The sequence below is a fragment of the Apium graveolens genome, chromosome 10 (assembly GCF_009905375.1).
Source record: "Apium graveolens cultivar Ventura chromosome 10, ASM990537v1, whole genome shotgun sequence".
Taxonomy (NCBI): Eukaryota; Viridiplantae; Streptophyta; class Magnoliopsida; order Apiales; family Apiaceae; genus Apium; species Apium graveolens.
The window spans coordinates 141,959,926-141,973,534 of NC_133656.1; the positions used below are offsets into that span (position 1 = coordinate 141,959,926).

Genomic DNA, 13,609 nt, shown 5'->3' on the forward strand with positions numbered 1-13,609 from the left:
GACATAATATACCATTAAGAGGGGGTTTTTGCTTTTAATAAAGAGTATAAACCTTAATAATAAAGAGTATAAATTTTCATATTTTTTTCTCGTGTTTTAGTTAATAGACTCCTACTATATAACTTATACCGCTATTATTATTATATTAATTAAATTAATTAATTAATTTTATATTTTTGCACATAATATTATATTCTCGTCTTTCATTCTCGAAAATTAATAAACTTTTAATAGATTATTTCATTATTATCATATATTAATTAAAATTTTATGTGATATATTATTGACATACCTCGATATAAATGATAAAAAACTGGGTTTTATTATTATTATTATTATTATTATTATTATTATTATTATTATTATTATTATATTTTCTTGACATAACGCAGTATGCATGATTTAACATATCATTAATAGGAATTTGTTTTTAATAAAGAGTATAAATGCACATATTACCCGATCGAGCAACCAACGAATGCCCCCGTGATTACCGATCAATATTTTTTGTAACAATTGGGATTTTCGCGATGTAATTATATGAATAAAATATAGTTTCCGTGATCTAATTGTGGATTATGTGGATTTAAATATAAAGTTATATAATTTTGTGACTTATGTGTAATTTCTGTGAAATAGTAAAAAGGGAACGTAAGATGTCTCGTTCCAGTTTGATGAGTCAGCTAAAGACATAAGCTATGTTTTGTCGGGCCGTCAGGTAGAACGGGACCCGTTATTCGAAAGAAGGATTTAATGAAAAATGATTAAGAATAAGATAAATTGTGGATTTTGTTGAGTTATGGTATTAATGTGTAATTTGTGTGCCTAGGATTAATTGGATTCGTAACTGAGAGGAGATATATCGTTATTTGAATTATCCAGTAATTATTACTCGCATAATCAGCTATTAAAAAAGGGAATGATGTGCTAAGGTATAAAAATATGGAATGTTTTTTATGTTATTTTAAGATAAGAGTGTGAATCTGTGATTCACGAGTTTTTAAATATTTTTCAAAAAGATTTATCTCGTAAAAATAAGGATTTATTGATCCTTATATATTTTTATAAAATTATTAAAATATAATCAAGGTACGAAATTTATTTTATTATCTCAGGAATAGTCCTAGGGACTTTTTAAAAATGGTAGTTGGATTTAATTTGATATTTTGATATTTTAAAATGATTTTCCAGAGTTTATTTTTATTATCTATGATTTATTTGTAAAATTCATAGAAATTGATTCGTTTGCTCAAAATATATTTTAAAAATATAAGGAGAGAGATAATTTCATATTTTATATTTTAAAAATACAATATGTAGCATTTTCATATTTTACGAGACTATTTTTATATTGCGTTAATAACATTTTGTGTAAAAAGAATAGTAAAAACGAAAAAGGAAATCAAACATTGATTTATCAATTACCAAAATACCCCTACCACACAACCACCTTATAGCTCCCTCCTCCCCTTTTATTTTCCCAGGTTGTCTTTCTCTCGAATTCTCTTCTCTCTCTCGAAACTCTCGATACTCTCTCTCTCTGTCTTGTTCTCTCTCATTTCTTGATCTTCTTTCTATCCGAGACCATTTTTAAGTCCTGTTTCACTTCTAGTTCTTTGATTCAAGCTTGCATGTTGATTTTGTGTCAATGAAAGTCGAAACCCTTACACCCTTTTTTCGAGTTTAAACTCGGATTTGAGTGTGGGTTCGCTTTTGATAAAGATGAATATGTTGATATTAATTATTAAGAAGAAAATCAGAGGTTTTTGGTAGGAAACTCTCAATTTGATGGCACCACCGAGAACCGCCGCCGCCAGAGATGAATTTCGGTGAGTCGGTGGTGAGCTGTGATGCTATGACCGAGCTCTGGAAATTCAAACCTATTTATTCGAATGATTGCATGTTAGTGTAAAGGAAATTCTGATTTTTTTTGTGATTTTTGAATCCTTGTTTTTGGTTCGAATTATGTGTTGAATTCGATTCTTGATTTGAGATTATGCATGTTGATTTCGAATGGTTGCACGTTAGTTAAATGGAGATCGAATGATATGATTTTCGAATTCTTGTTTTAGTTCGAATTTCGTGTTTAATATTGAAGTTTTGATTCGAATTAATACGATATGATTCTAATAGCTAGGAAATTGATATGTGGTAAATTATATTTGGCTAGCGAAAGTTTTTAGAAAATTTAGAGAATCAATTATTGTTTAATTCGGTTGTAAATTCAAGTTTTTGGTAAAAATGGTATATCAATATGTGATTTTGTGATTTATAAGGTGAAATCAAATTGCATGCTATAGTTTTGACTCGGTACCTTAAGTCGTTAATTGGTAATCGCATAAAGTGGAGTTGTATGTTACGTGTTAAGCGTTAAAAAGTAATTATGTATACTCGATTATGATTGATTGTTGTGGTTGATTGATATGACAAGGGTAAGCGTAGTTACAAATATGTCATGCCCGATTTTTGAAAAGAAAGTACATAGGTATGTATAAGGAATATAGTCGATATGAATTATTAAGATTTGGTGTCAGATTACTTGAATTTGTGATTATTTATTATGTGTAAAGTATCGGGATATTCGATGATATAAAGCGTATAAAGGTATAACCTATTATGTGTTATGCGTGGTATGAGTATAATAAGAAAGAAAGGTGAATAATACGATTGGGGTAGAAAGTAGACGTTCTGAGAAATGTTAAGAATCGATAAAGTTTCTAATTATGGTTCATTTTATATTGTAGATTTGGAAAGCGAAGGCATTCAGGCTAGAAAAGGAAAAGAGGTCTTAGGTATTAGTAGCTCGTATACTGTGAAACAGGAAAGCTTCTGAGGCAAGTAACTCCGCCTGCTATTGTGAATCGATTATATAGAGATTATTGATGTTATGCACTAATAGAGTAAAAAATCTTCGTAATATTATTATTGATCCTCATGATAAAACCTGATAGTAACCCCTTGTTTCAAGGACTTATACCCTGTTTTCATATTTTTCTATCTTTATGATTCGTTGACCCTAAGAGACGAAATGAAGCTTTCATATTTCATACCTTGTTAACCTAGATTCTTATGAAAATAAACTTGTGCCTTGATTATGTGTTGTTCTTTGAAACTATCCTGATAACAACCTTGTTATACCCTGCTTAATGTTTGATCATTTCCGTAACTTACAATCCCTTTTTATTTTCAATTTTTTTATTCTCCTTGAATTCTTGAATTGAACCTAAGAATGACTTTCGACTTGAATGAGTCCAAACGATTTCACGTATTGGTAATGTTTAAATGAATCTAGTTAAAACTTCTTTTCCCTCCAATATCAAGGTTTTCCAAATGAATTCCTAAAGATTGGATAGAGACGTAAGAGACTAGTGGGACTAGTCCAGTCACGTAAGAGACTAGCGGGGCTAGTCCAATATAAAGGCTAAAATAATGCCATAGGTAATTTAATGACCGGATGGAGGTCAGTACGGGCTGATCACCCGTATTATATTTAAAAGATGGATATTCCAATCAGGGGTTCCTTGTTGTTAAATAACGAAAGTAAAAGTTTTATAAATGTGGCAACCGGCGTAATACTTATCTTTTGATTTGAAATTGAGTAGTTTGAATCGAATTTTCTTTGGAGTTTTGAGAAACTTATTCGAGAACCCTGTCACCTTACTTCAATATTTATGCTCAAAGCTTGGATTGATTTTTCTCTCAAAGTGAGAACGTCTCTAAGAACCCTATCGATTGATCTTGAGAAATGTTGATTATCCAGACTTAAATCTTGAAAGGTTTAAAACCCTCATTTGAAACCCTGTTCCAGAAAATTGATAGAATACCTAGTTTACTGGTTATAGAATGCCTTAGTTAGTGTGTTATGCTAATTTTTAGAATTGTTTATACAGTTACTTGCTGAGCTTCTTTTCTCATTTATTTGTGTGATCTAATAATGACAGTTAAGGAAGAAGATGGTCGGACTTAGTCGCACCGCTTAACGCACCGTTCCTGATAGTCCCTATCGTACCGTGGGATTTCAGTTGTCAGATCAGGTAGATGCTCTGTGAGCAAGCAATAAGAGTTTATGGGAAGTGTAATAGTTAAAATAGATATTTTTGGGTTATTTTGGTAAAAAAAAATTCGTCAACATGTATTTTCAGTTGCCAGATTTTTTTTGTCAATATATTTTGATAAAAAAATTTCATCAATATGTATCGGTAGTTTTTCACAAGTATAACCAATTGTGAAATACTATTAGATAAAAGTTTTTTTTAAATTATTTTAGAACTTGTATGTATGTGAAATATTGTTAGGTAGTAGTTCTTTTTTTATTAGGTATACTGGATTATTTTTGGAAGAAGTTAATAATTTTTTTATTAGAACGTGTTAATCAATCGAATAAAAAAATCTATATTTCGTCTAAAATAATATAGTAAAAATAATATAGATATAGATGATTGATGGATCAATTTCCTATTTTTTTTTTGTAAATATATATCCCAGAACACAAAAAAAAGGTTTCATTTTTATTAATATCTAGCATCTACCCAGTCTATTGTACAGGCTGTAATTTTCTTCTCCAAATGGGTGCTTCTTCTTCTGTTCCTGAAAAATCTGTTCATGAATTCACTGTTAAGGTACGGTACCCCTTTTCTTCCTTGTATACTTGTGTTTTTGTATGTATATGTTTATGGGTTTTTCTTGGTTTGTTGAAAAGTTAAAGATTGCTTTTTAATGTTGTAGGATTGCAAGAATCAAGATGTGGACCTTAGTATTTACAAAGGCAAAGTGTTGCTTATTGTCAATGTTGCTTCTAAATGGTTAGTTACTTCTTTTTATTCTTTTCAAAGTTTTAATTTTGATTTGTTTACTAGTCTTTGATTTTCTTGAAATTGTGTTTATGATTAGTGGGTTCACCAATACAAATTATAAAGAGTTGACTGAGCTTTACAACAGATACCATAAGGGTAAAGGTAGGATTTTTCTTCCTTTTTTTGACCTTTTTATATTAAGTTTAAGATTTTATTCAGCTTTTCGAGTTTTGTAAGAGAAAATTGTGTTAGGTAACTGTTTTGAAGTGGGCTGGATGTGTTAAGTGTTTTTTATATTTGTGTAATAGAATTCGAGATCTTGGCTTTCCCGTGTAATCAATTCTTGTACCAAGAACCGGGATCGAGTGAGGACGCACATCAGTTTGCTTGCGAAAGATTTAAGGCAGAGTACCCCGTCTTTCAAAAGGTAAGACATGTGATGTGATAATCTTACTATGGACTAGGAGTTTCCTTTTTGTTCTTGATGTGTGTAATTTTTTCTGCATACTTTTTAATTATCTTTGAGTAAAGTGTTTACGATGCAACCTTAACATTAGGGATGACACTCCTGCTTTGTTTAATTTTTATTCTGGACTTCTTGGGTTAGTCATATTCAAACATATGCAGATGCAGAGTCCGTTTCTATTAAATTCCAGCATCAAAATAGATAAACTGAGTTGGTATTATAAATTGATTACTTTTTAGAATATTGATTAACCTTATTTTAAGATATTTCCGGTTTACCTCTTATATTTGTCGCTTAAATTAATTCCTTAATATTTATTCAAAGTAGAAAACAACAATATCGATAATATATATGGTTTTATTGTTGCTTCACCTAATCATGCTGAGTTCACTTATGATTAAGATGAAGAGGGTCAGAATCTCTTTGAATTGATCATTCTGGCATGCGTATTATGAGTGTTTTATAAGCGATCTGTACATGCCGAATATACCTCTGCCCTTCCTCAACATAAATCTATACAAAAGGAATTCGATGCCTATTCTCATATGTTAAATAGAACATGGAGTGTGAATCCGGCCCATGTTTGAATTGAAATTGAGATACTGATCAGGTGAATTTCATAGATTCATTTAAAAGTTGTTGACAATAAGTTGAGTTCTTTCAAAATTGATTCAAACAACCTTTTTGGTCTCCATACATTACCAGAAAGAGTCTCTTAGAAGTTTGATCGTCATTTACTTGGATTGTTTTGGCTCTCAGTCATTTACATTACTTATTTGTTGCATACATTTGTTAAATTTATAACAATGTTATAAAACATAAAACACTTGAAGTTCATAAAAATAATAATAGTATTATATGAATGTAATATTAGTTGGGTCATTTGAAATATATTTGAACTTAAATGAAAGAGAAGTCAAATGTCGTATCAATAAACTATGGACTCTCCATAACCTGATAAGATTTTCTTGTGTCACGATTAACACTTTCTTAGGGCGCATACATTTAGATTTAGGATGGACTTGATTCGTTAAAAAACCTCTCGAACCCATTTATTAAATGTTAGGCTTGACTTGATTACGATATCTGTTTAAAGTAAATGTCAATATATGTTATATATATGGGTTTTATTCAATCAAGTAAGTGAAATTGTGTCTATCTCTTCTTTTCTGGATCCTTTCCCTTTCTTTTCAAGGATCCTTCTAGGTAGAACTTTATACCCCATCTTCATAGACCAAACCCTTTGACACACCTACTATGCCCTTCTGCATTTTTCAATCTATGGAATTCTATGTTAAAATTTAAATAGCCAAGCCGTTGAACTTGAACCCCCCGTAAATATAGTACCTAATAGCAATACCAAACAATACTCGAGAAGAACTAAAAACTTTAACTGTTAAAATACCGAGGTTGGGAAATTAAGATGCATCGAGAAATTAATGGGCCAGGTATTTTGTATGAATTATAAATGAAATTCTTATATCTAGTTATACATTATATAGGATTATTTATGTTGCTGGGCAAGGTAAACCTACCAAAATATGTTTTTTACATTCTGACTGTCGTCAAGTATGTTCATATTACACAGATATTAAATGTTAGCTTGCTTTAGGTTGAGGGACGAATATAATTTTGTTACCAACTTCCATTCTATATGCATCTTAGTTAGGTCTGGTGAAGTTGTGTGCTTGCAATCCTGTGTCAGGGTCAGTATGGATTATCTAGTCACTCTGACTAGTCAAAGTGTTCAAAGCATCCTTAAACTTTCTCATACCTCTTTCAATTTCTGTTCATGTTTCGAGTAATGCCTTTGTTTCGTGTTTTTGGTCATCTTGTGGGAGCATGCCTGTAGAGTGTAGACTCTGTACCAACATGACTTCTTAGGGAAAGCGTTTCTTATTATTTACCTAACGATATAAATCATAAAATAAGATTAGTGCCTCATCTGGCCCTACATATTCTTGGTAAATCACAAGTCCACTTATCCACAAGCTTCAGTTGATAATTAAGGGCAACTTAAGGGCAACTTATATAGTTAAGCCACGGTACCTTCTTTAGTTCTTTGTCTCAGGTCTGATGAACCATGCAGGATAGCCTCATAATAATCTCTTACGAACCTCTAAAGTATGTGCACATGCATGTTAATATAATTGTTCTGTGCTACTGTCTAGGAACTGTTGGTGTTCGAAAAATGAGCAATTTACTTATCTCAGTATAATTATGTTACTGATTTCGGAGCTTTGTTAATTAAAAAACAATTATAATAGTTCTTTTAGCCTTGAATTATAGTTTTTCTATGATAAACTTCCATTTGTTAGGTGCGTGTCAATGGGGCAACTGCAGCACCCATCTACAAATTTCTCAAATCCAATAGTAAAAGTACATTTTGGGGGAATAGCATTAAGTGGAATTTTACCAAGTTCCTTGTGAATAAAAATGGAGAAGTTATCCAACGATATGGTCCAACCACCTCACCTTTAGCCATTGAGGTAATACACCAGTCTCTCTTCACTCTTTTTAGACATTGTTTGATTTTCTGAAGTTACATTTCATGCATTGTTCCTTCTTATATTAAATGCAGGCAGACATCATGAGAGCATTGGGTGAATAATGAGATAAAGGTTAAGTAGCATCTATCGAGGTATTTCAGTAGTGGACATAATGAAGCTATAGGAATGTGAGTGAATGTAAAATGTTTTTAGGTCCTTTCTTACTGTGGTTTTGAGCATGTTAATGATTTAGCAATTTTCTAGTGTTTGTAAGACCTTCATGTTTTCCTATGGTATGTGAGTTGTTCCTTTAAAGTCTCAGATGTAAACAATTTATATTTGATTTTCGCACACCATAATGTTTAATTGCCCCTCGGATTGATTAGTAGCCATGTGCCATCTTAAAAAGCATTAGTTGCATCTATTAAAGAGCCGTAATTTTTGTTGCCTATCTCTGTAATAAGATTCTCAGATTGATGATTTTTTTGAATTCAGATTGATGATTTGTTGCTATAAACAAAACAAATGCTATATCTTTTACTACTCGGACCAAATGGAAATCCAGCTGCTGGGTTTCTTTTCCACACTGACCAGTCACATATTTCGTGTATGACCAAAATGAGAGCCCCTTGTTAAGATTTTAATAGAAAGTGGTAAAATACATTTTTGTTTGTCCCGAACTCAGAAAGGTGTTATATAAGACTTGGTTATCATTGTGGGATGGAGTGGACTAGTAACAAGAGTCCCTGTTTAGGTATTTTTTTATTGGTTTATGGTGTGCATTTGGCATATATTTCATATTAGAATTCTCAGCAGCTAAATTTCCGAATGCATGATTTCTGGACACTTGCCTATCAATGAATTCTCAAGGTTTGTTCTATGATTTTAATTTGACCATAATAATGGTATAAAGTTAATTGGCTCATCGAGGGCGAACCAGTTCCCTATGCTAACTGTGTTTTCTATGCCAACCATTAGGTTCTGTAAGAAGCCAGCTCAAGTGATAGGTTATAGTTGAATAATCAAAATTGATATGTTTTTTTACTTCTGAATTCTAGATGGGAGAGAAGACTTGGTTAGAAGATATTCAGGTCCGTTGTGTTACATACAAAGGCAATGCATCTTGAATAAATGGTGTTGGTATAATTTGATTTATTATTTATAAAATCATATGTTAGATTGTACTCCATCCGTCCCTCCCAGTTGTTATCATTTTGTTATCGTTTCTTGAAAAATGTCCGGCACGCATTTTAAGATGAATAGAAAGTATAGTTCTATAACTTTTTTTAAAAATTTTCTTTTTCCGAATAAAAATTGAATGTTTAAACTTTTATTCATAAAATATTTTTTTTTTAAAAAAGTCAAAGAACTATATTTTCTCTTCATCTTAAAATGCGTGCCGGACACTCTCCCAGAAACGATAACAATTGGGAGGGACGGAGGGAGTATAATATAACACTACCAAGTGTTGTGCTTTGAATAGAACCATCATATGGATCTTATATCTAAGCGTTCAGAACTTTGCTAGGGGTGAATAAAACAACACTTGTGTAAATTAGCGGTCTAATCTTCCATCGGAGTCCTCTTGTAGTTCCTTCCAAGTAAAGAACATAGCAGTTGAATCATTAGAGAGTCAAGTGGGTATGGTGCAGCGAACATATCTGTTGTTCGCCAGTAGGAACACATTGTCATTGCAAACTAAAGAGTCGAGTGACATGGTTCCTCCCGTGAAGTTGGACCTACGTTTACTTTTTCGGAATCATATTTTGATGACAACCCTAGAGCCAGCTTCCACCATTGATTCATCTAGTTTGATATAGTGGCCTGTTGTGTGGATAAAAGGGGTTGCATAGATGAACATGTGAAGTTGCATTTGAAAGCGAAATGCAACTACTTGTGTTGATAGATAGTAAAAAGTTGGGCCGTAGTCTTTGGAAAGAAGTTATAAATGGAGTGGCACTTTCTAGTGGCTTTTAAACTCATTCAATTCGTTACTTGTCAGTTGTCAATGCCGGGAAATGATAAGTGGCAAGCATTGTGTGGGTAGACTCTTCGGATTAAATGGTTCATATATAATGCAGGCATTGCTTTCCTATCTATCTATGATAACTAGTTTAGCAGGGAGGGTATCTAGGCATCTGAGATTATAAAAGACTATTCAATTCATAACCAATTTCTTTCATGAGAATTTGGAACATAAAACCTGTAGGTCTACTGTGTCCATCATTCTCATATATGAAATGGACACAACCATAAAGCAACTGATGCTTGCCTAATCTCCACCACATAATGTTTCTCGCATATCTCCAATGTCGACAAGTACATAAACCCCTACTTCCCTGCATAATTCTTCAAAAAAAGCTACAGACACTTGTTCCGATTCTTAACATTTCGTGTAGAAGTCCAGGCACACAGATGGCAGCAAATTCGTTGTCTATTGGATTCTCCAAGATGTGGTCATTGCAAAGATGTCCTAAAAGAGTAAAGCAGCAAAGGGCTAGACTATATATTATATGGAGATGCACTGTTCTTCTTATCAAGCGGCAAGAGTGAGGAGCCATAGTAACATGGTGAGATAGGTACATTTCTTAGTATTAGTCCGGATATTGTGATGAAAGCATTATATGGAGGCTGGGCACTGCCCTACTGGGCGATTATTCTCCCAGCAGCAGAGAAGTAGAAGGGAGCCGACTAGCAATGGCCTTGCTGGATTCTTCTGTTCTAAGCAGTTATCACAAACAACTATACTTTTCGATAATCTCCCCTAACATTTATCCAGATTAATTATATAGTAGAATTCATCAATAGATAAAAATGTTGTACTTATTAATTGTACTTGGTATTAATTATAAATCGACAAGTACTTGAAAGCCGTTGAGTGAAACAAGTGTGCGCCTGTAGCTGGGAATGAATCTAGGACGAAAGTACTGTCTCACAAATTTATCACGTAATTTAAATTCTAATTTATCAATATTCCAAATTTTATTTTTTGTAAATTATTAATTATTTTAAAATAAGTCGTTGAACCGCAAACCGATCCGATATACCCGCAATTGACGCGGTTAACCATAACCGCACAATTTTCTAAAACCGCGAAGAGCGGTTTGGTTCGACTTTTACCCCAAAATCGATCTGGGAACCGTGTACACCCCTAGCGTGAACTCTTTACTCTCATAGTCAAACAAGAAGTCATTACGATGACCATTCCTGTAGCGGACGCCATGACGCCAATAATTATGTCCATAGAACATTCCACCACCTAAATAAAATTGTAGCCACAGGTGTTAGGAGTTGTCCCACATCGTTTGTGGGAGAGGCAGTTTGCTAGAATATAAGCAGCCAGATAACTCTAATTAGTATGAGGCCTTTTGAGAGGTGCCCAAAAAGAAATCCGTGCGGGCTCAGCCCAAAGCGGACAATATCATACTAATGTGGAGTTAGGCATGCTCAGCAAGCCCAACAAGTGGTATCAGAGTTTCAGGTTATAAACGGTCCATAACAATCTCAGATGGGCTCCAGAAGTGATCTAGGAAGAGGCAGATGGGCTTGCCCCAGAATGGGCTCAAGAAAAAGGGCAGCCGAGCCTTCCAGTATGGGCCTAGGGGGAGCAGATAGCGAGATGGACTTTCAGTATGGGTCGGGGGGGAGCCTGGTCACACTGAAGGAGGCGGAATCGATAGGTGTCGGGCCCGATATGTGAATGAGGAGATTGTTAGGAGTTGTCCCACATCGTTTGTGGGAGGGGCAGTTAGCCCAACAAGTGGTATCAGAGCTTCAGGTTATAAACGGTCCATAACAATCTCAGTTGGGCTTCCAGAATGGGCTTAGGACTAGGCAGATGGGCTACCCAGAGTGGGCTGAGGGAAAAGGCAGGTGGGCCTTCCAGTATGAGCCTAGCAGGGTCGAGGGGGAGCCTGATCACACTGAAGGAGGCAGAATCGACAGGTGTCGGGCCCGATGTGTGAAGGGGGAGATTGTTAGGAGTTGTCCCACATCGTTTGTGGGAGGGGCAGTTTGCTAGAATATTAGCAGCCAGATAACTCCATTAATATGAGGCCTTTTGGGAGGTGTCCAAAAAGAAATCCGTGCGGGCTAGGCCCAGAGCGGACAATATCATACTAATGTGGAGTTAGGCCTGCTCAGCAAGCCCAACAAGTGGTATCAGAGCTTCAGGTTATAACGGTCCATAACAATCTCACGTGGGCTCCAGAATGGACCTAGGAAGAGACAGACGGGCTTGCCCCAGAATGGGCTCAAGGAAAAAGGCAGACGAGCCTTCCAGTATGGGCCTAGGGGGAGCAGATAGCCAGATGGACTTCCAGTATGGGTTAAGGGGGAGTCAGATCACACAATCAGGAGGCAGAATCGACAGGTGTCGGGCCCGATGTGTGAAGGGGAGATTGTTAGGAGTTGTCCCACATCGTTTGTGGGAGGGGCAGTTTGCTAGAATATAAGCAGCCAGATAACTCTAATTAGTATGAGGCCTTTTGGGAGGTGCCCAAAAATAAATCCGTGCGGGCTCGGCCCAGAGCGGACAATATCATACTAATGTGGAGTTAGGCATGCTCAGTAAGCCCAACAACAGGTACTCCATATCGGTATGAATATTGAAATTTTGGGTCCAAAAAACACCATCCAATGTCCAAAGATGGTAATTTACTGGTCCGGATTTGCATAAAATAGCAACTAAACCTTCGAAATCCATAAACTTTGAATCTCTCTCTTGAATAAAGCTAGGGAGAGGAACTAGTCCAAGAACTTGATTGTGCAAATCAAATGCGATTAGCTCTTCGTCATTATTAAAATATAGTACCTTGTTAACCACAATTTTTTCTGACTGAATAGAGAACCTTTTCTTCACAACACTACTCTGAAACTGAGTCCAAGAATCAGCATTAACAGAATACATTTGGACAACAAAATAACGATAACTCAACTCATCCAAAATCCTAATAACTTTGTAGTCATCTGAGATAGAGTCATAACCGAACCCGGTCCTGTAAGGACTCGGCTTGTCCCGTACCATGCTCAGACAACTCACTGAGAATCGGTTGTGGTAATCAGGAAGTTTCTTGTATTTCCCTATAGATGGATTCCAAAGGTGCAGATTATCGCTAGATAATCCCCACCAAGAAGATAAACATATTATGCCATTATAACAACCGATTATATCATAAATTTCAAATGGCCGAGGCATTATGAGATAATCAAGGTGAACGGGACAATTTAACTTATCTAATTTTTGTTGCTGCGGTTCATTGTTCGGCTCACCTGCTTTAATAATAATGAGTAAAGTAGAATTCATGGTGTGGGCACGTTGGAGTTGTGACTTGATGAAACTAGAGTTTGAGATTATAGACAGCCATAACTTGCACACTGACTTGCATACGAGTAATGATTTTACCGGAAGGTTTAAAAGTATCATCTTAACAATCTCTTCCGCCAAAAAATTACCCATTGAACTTCCGGTCGTATCCAGGTGTTGGTTTAACAAGTGTGTAGGGTTTAGCTAGATCATCAATCTTGACCTACGTTACCCGTCTAAATATATAGAAGGTACGCGCTTGACTCAGTTAAATTAAGCCGCAAAAAAAAAAGAGATTTTACAAAGTTATTTTTTCAAAATATGGTTGTTCATTTATTTATTTATTTTTGCAAAAATACCAGATTTTGCAACTTGATGCAATCAGATGCAATCTCGAATATAATTATATGGATGTAATAAAAGAATTCAATTATTTTTCAGAAAACATAAAATAAATTACATATCCGGTTACTTTTAATTGCACACCGCATTTTTTTAAATATTTTTAAAAAATCATAAAATCATAAATAAACTTAAAAAATAGCATTTTTTATAA

General features: G+C 34.5%; 2 protein-coding genes across 2 annotated transcripts; one reads left to right on the top strand and one right to left on the bottom strand.

The window, feature by feature from the left end:
* Window positions 1–4,473: 4,473 nt before the first annotated feature.
* On the top strand, window positions 4,474–8,136 carry LOC141693526 (putative glutathione peroxidase 4). The gene is made up of 6 exons (XM_074498662.1): window positions 4,474–4,619; window positions 4,726–4,802; window positions 4,891–4,955; window positions 5,102–5,220; window positions 7,578–7,748; window positions 7,841–8,136. The coding sequence occupies exons 1-6, from the start codon at window positions 4,566–4,568 to the stop codon at window positions 7,868–7,870; spliced, it is 516 nt and encodes a 171-aa protein (XP_074354763.1). The 5' UTR covers window positions 4,474–4,565; the 3' UTR covers window positions 7,871–8,136.
* Window positions 8,137–12,288: 4,152 nt separating this feature from the next.
* LOC141691077 (F-box/kelch-repeat protein At3g23880-like) lies at window positions 12,289–13,206 on the bottom strand. Its single transcript, XM_074495822.1, has one exon. The coding sequence runs from the start codon at window positions 13,204–13,206 to the stop codon at window positions 12,289–12,291; it is 918 nt and encodes a 305-aa protein (XP_074351923.1).
* Window positions 13,207–13,609: the final 403 nt, after the last annotated feature.

Coding starts and splice junctions, on each gene's coding strand:
- LOC141691077 (XM_074495822.1), bottom strand. CDS start 13,206: ATGGGTAATTTTTTGGCGGAAGAGATTGTTAAGATGATACTTTTAAAC.
- LOC141693526 (XM_074498662.1), top strand. CDS start 4,566: ATGGGTGCTTCTTCTTCTGTTCCTGAAAAATCTGTTCATGAATTCACT. Junction 4,803..4,890: donor GTCAATGTTGCTTCTAAATG/GTTAGTTACTTC, acceptor GTTTATGATTAG/TGGGTTCACCAATACAAATT. Junction 5,221..7,577: donor AGTACCCCGTCTTTCAAAAG/GTAAGACATGTG, acceptor TCCATTTGTTAG/GTGCGTGTCAATGGGGCAAC.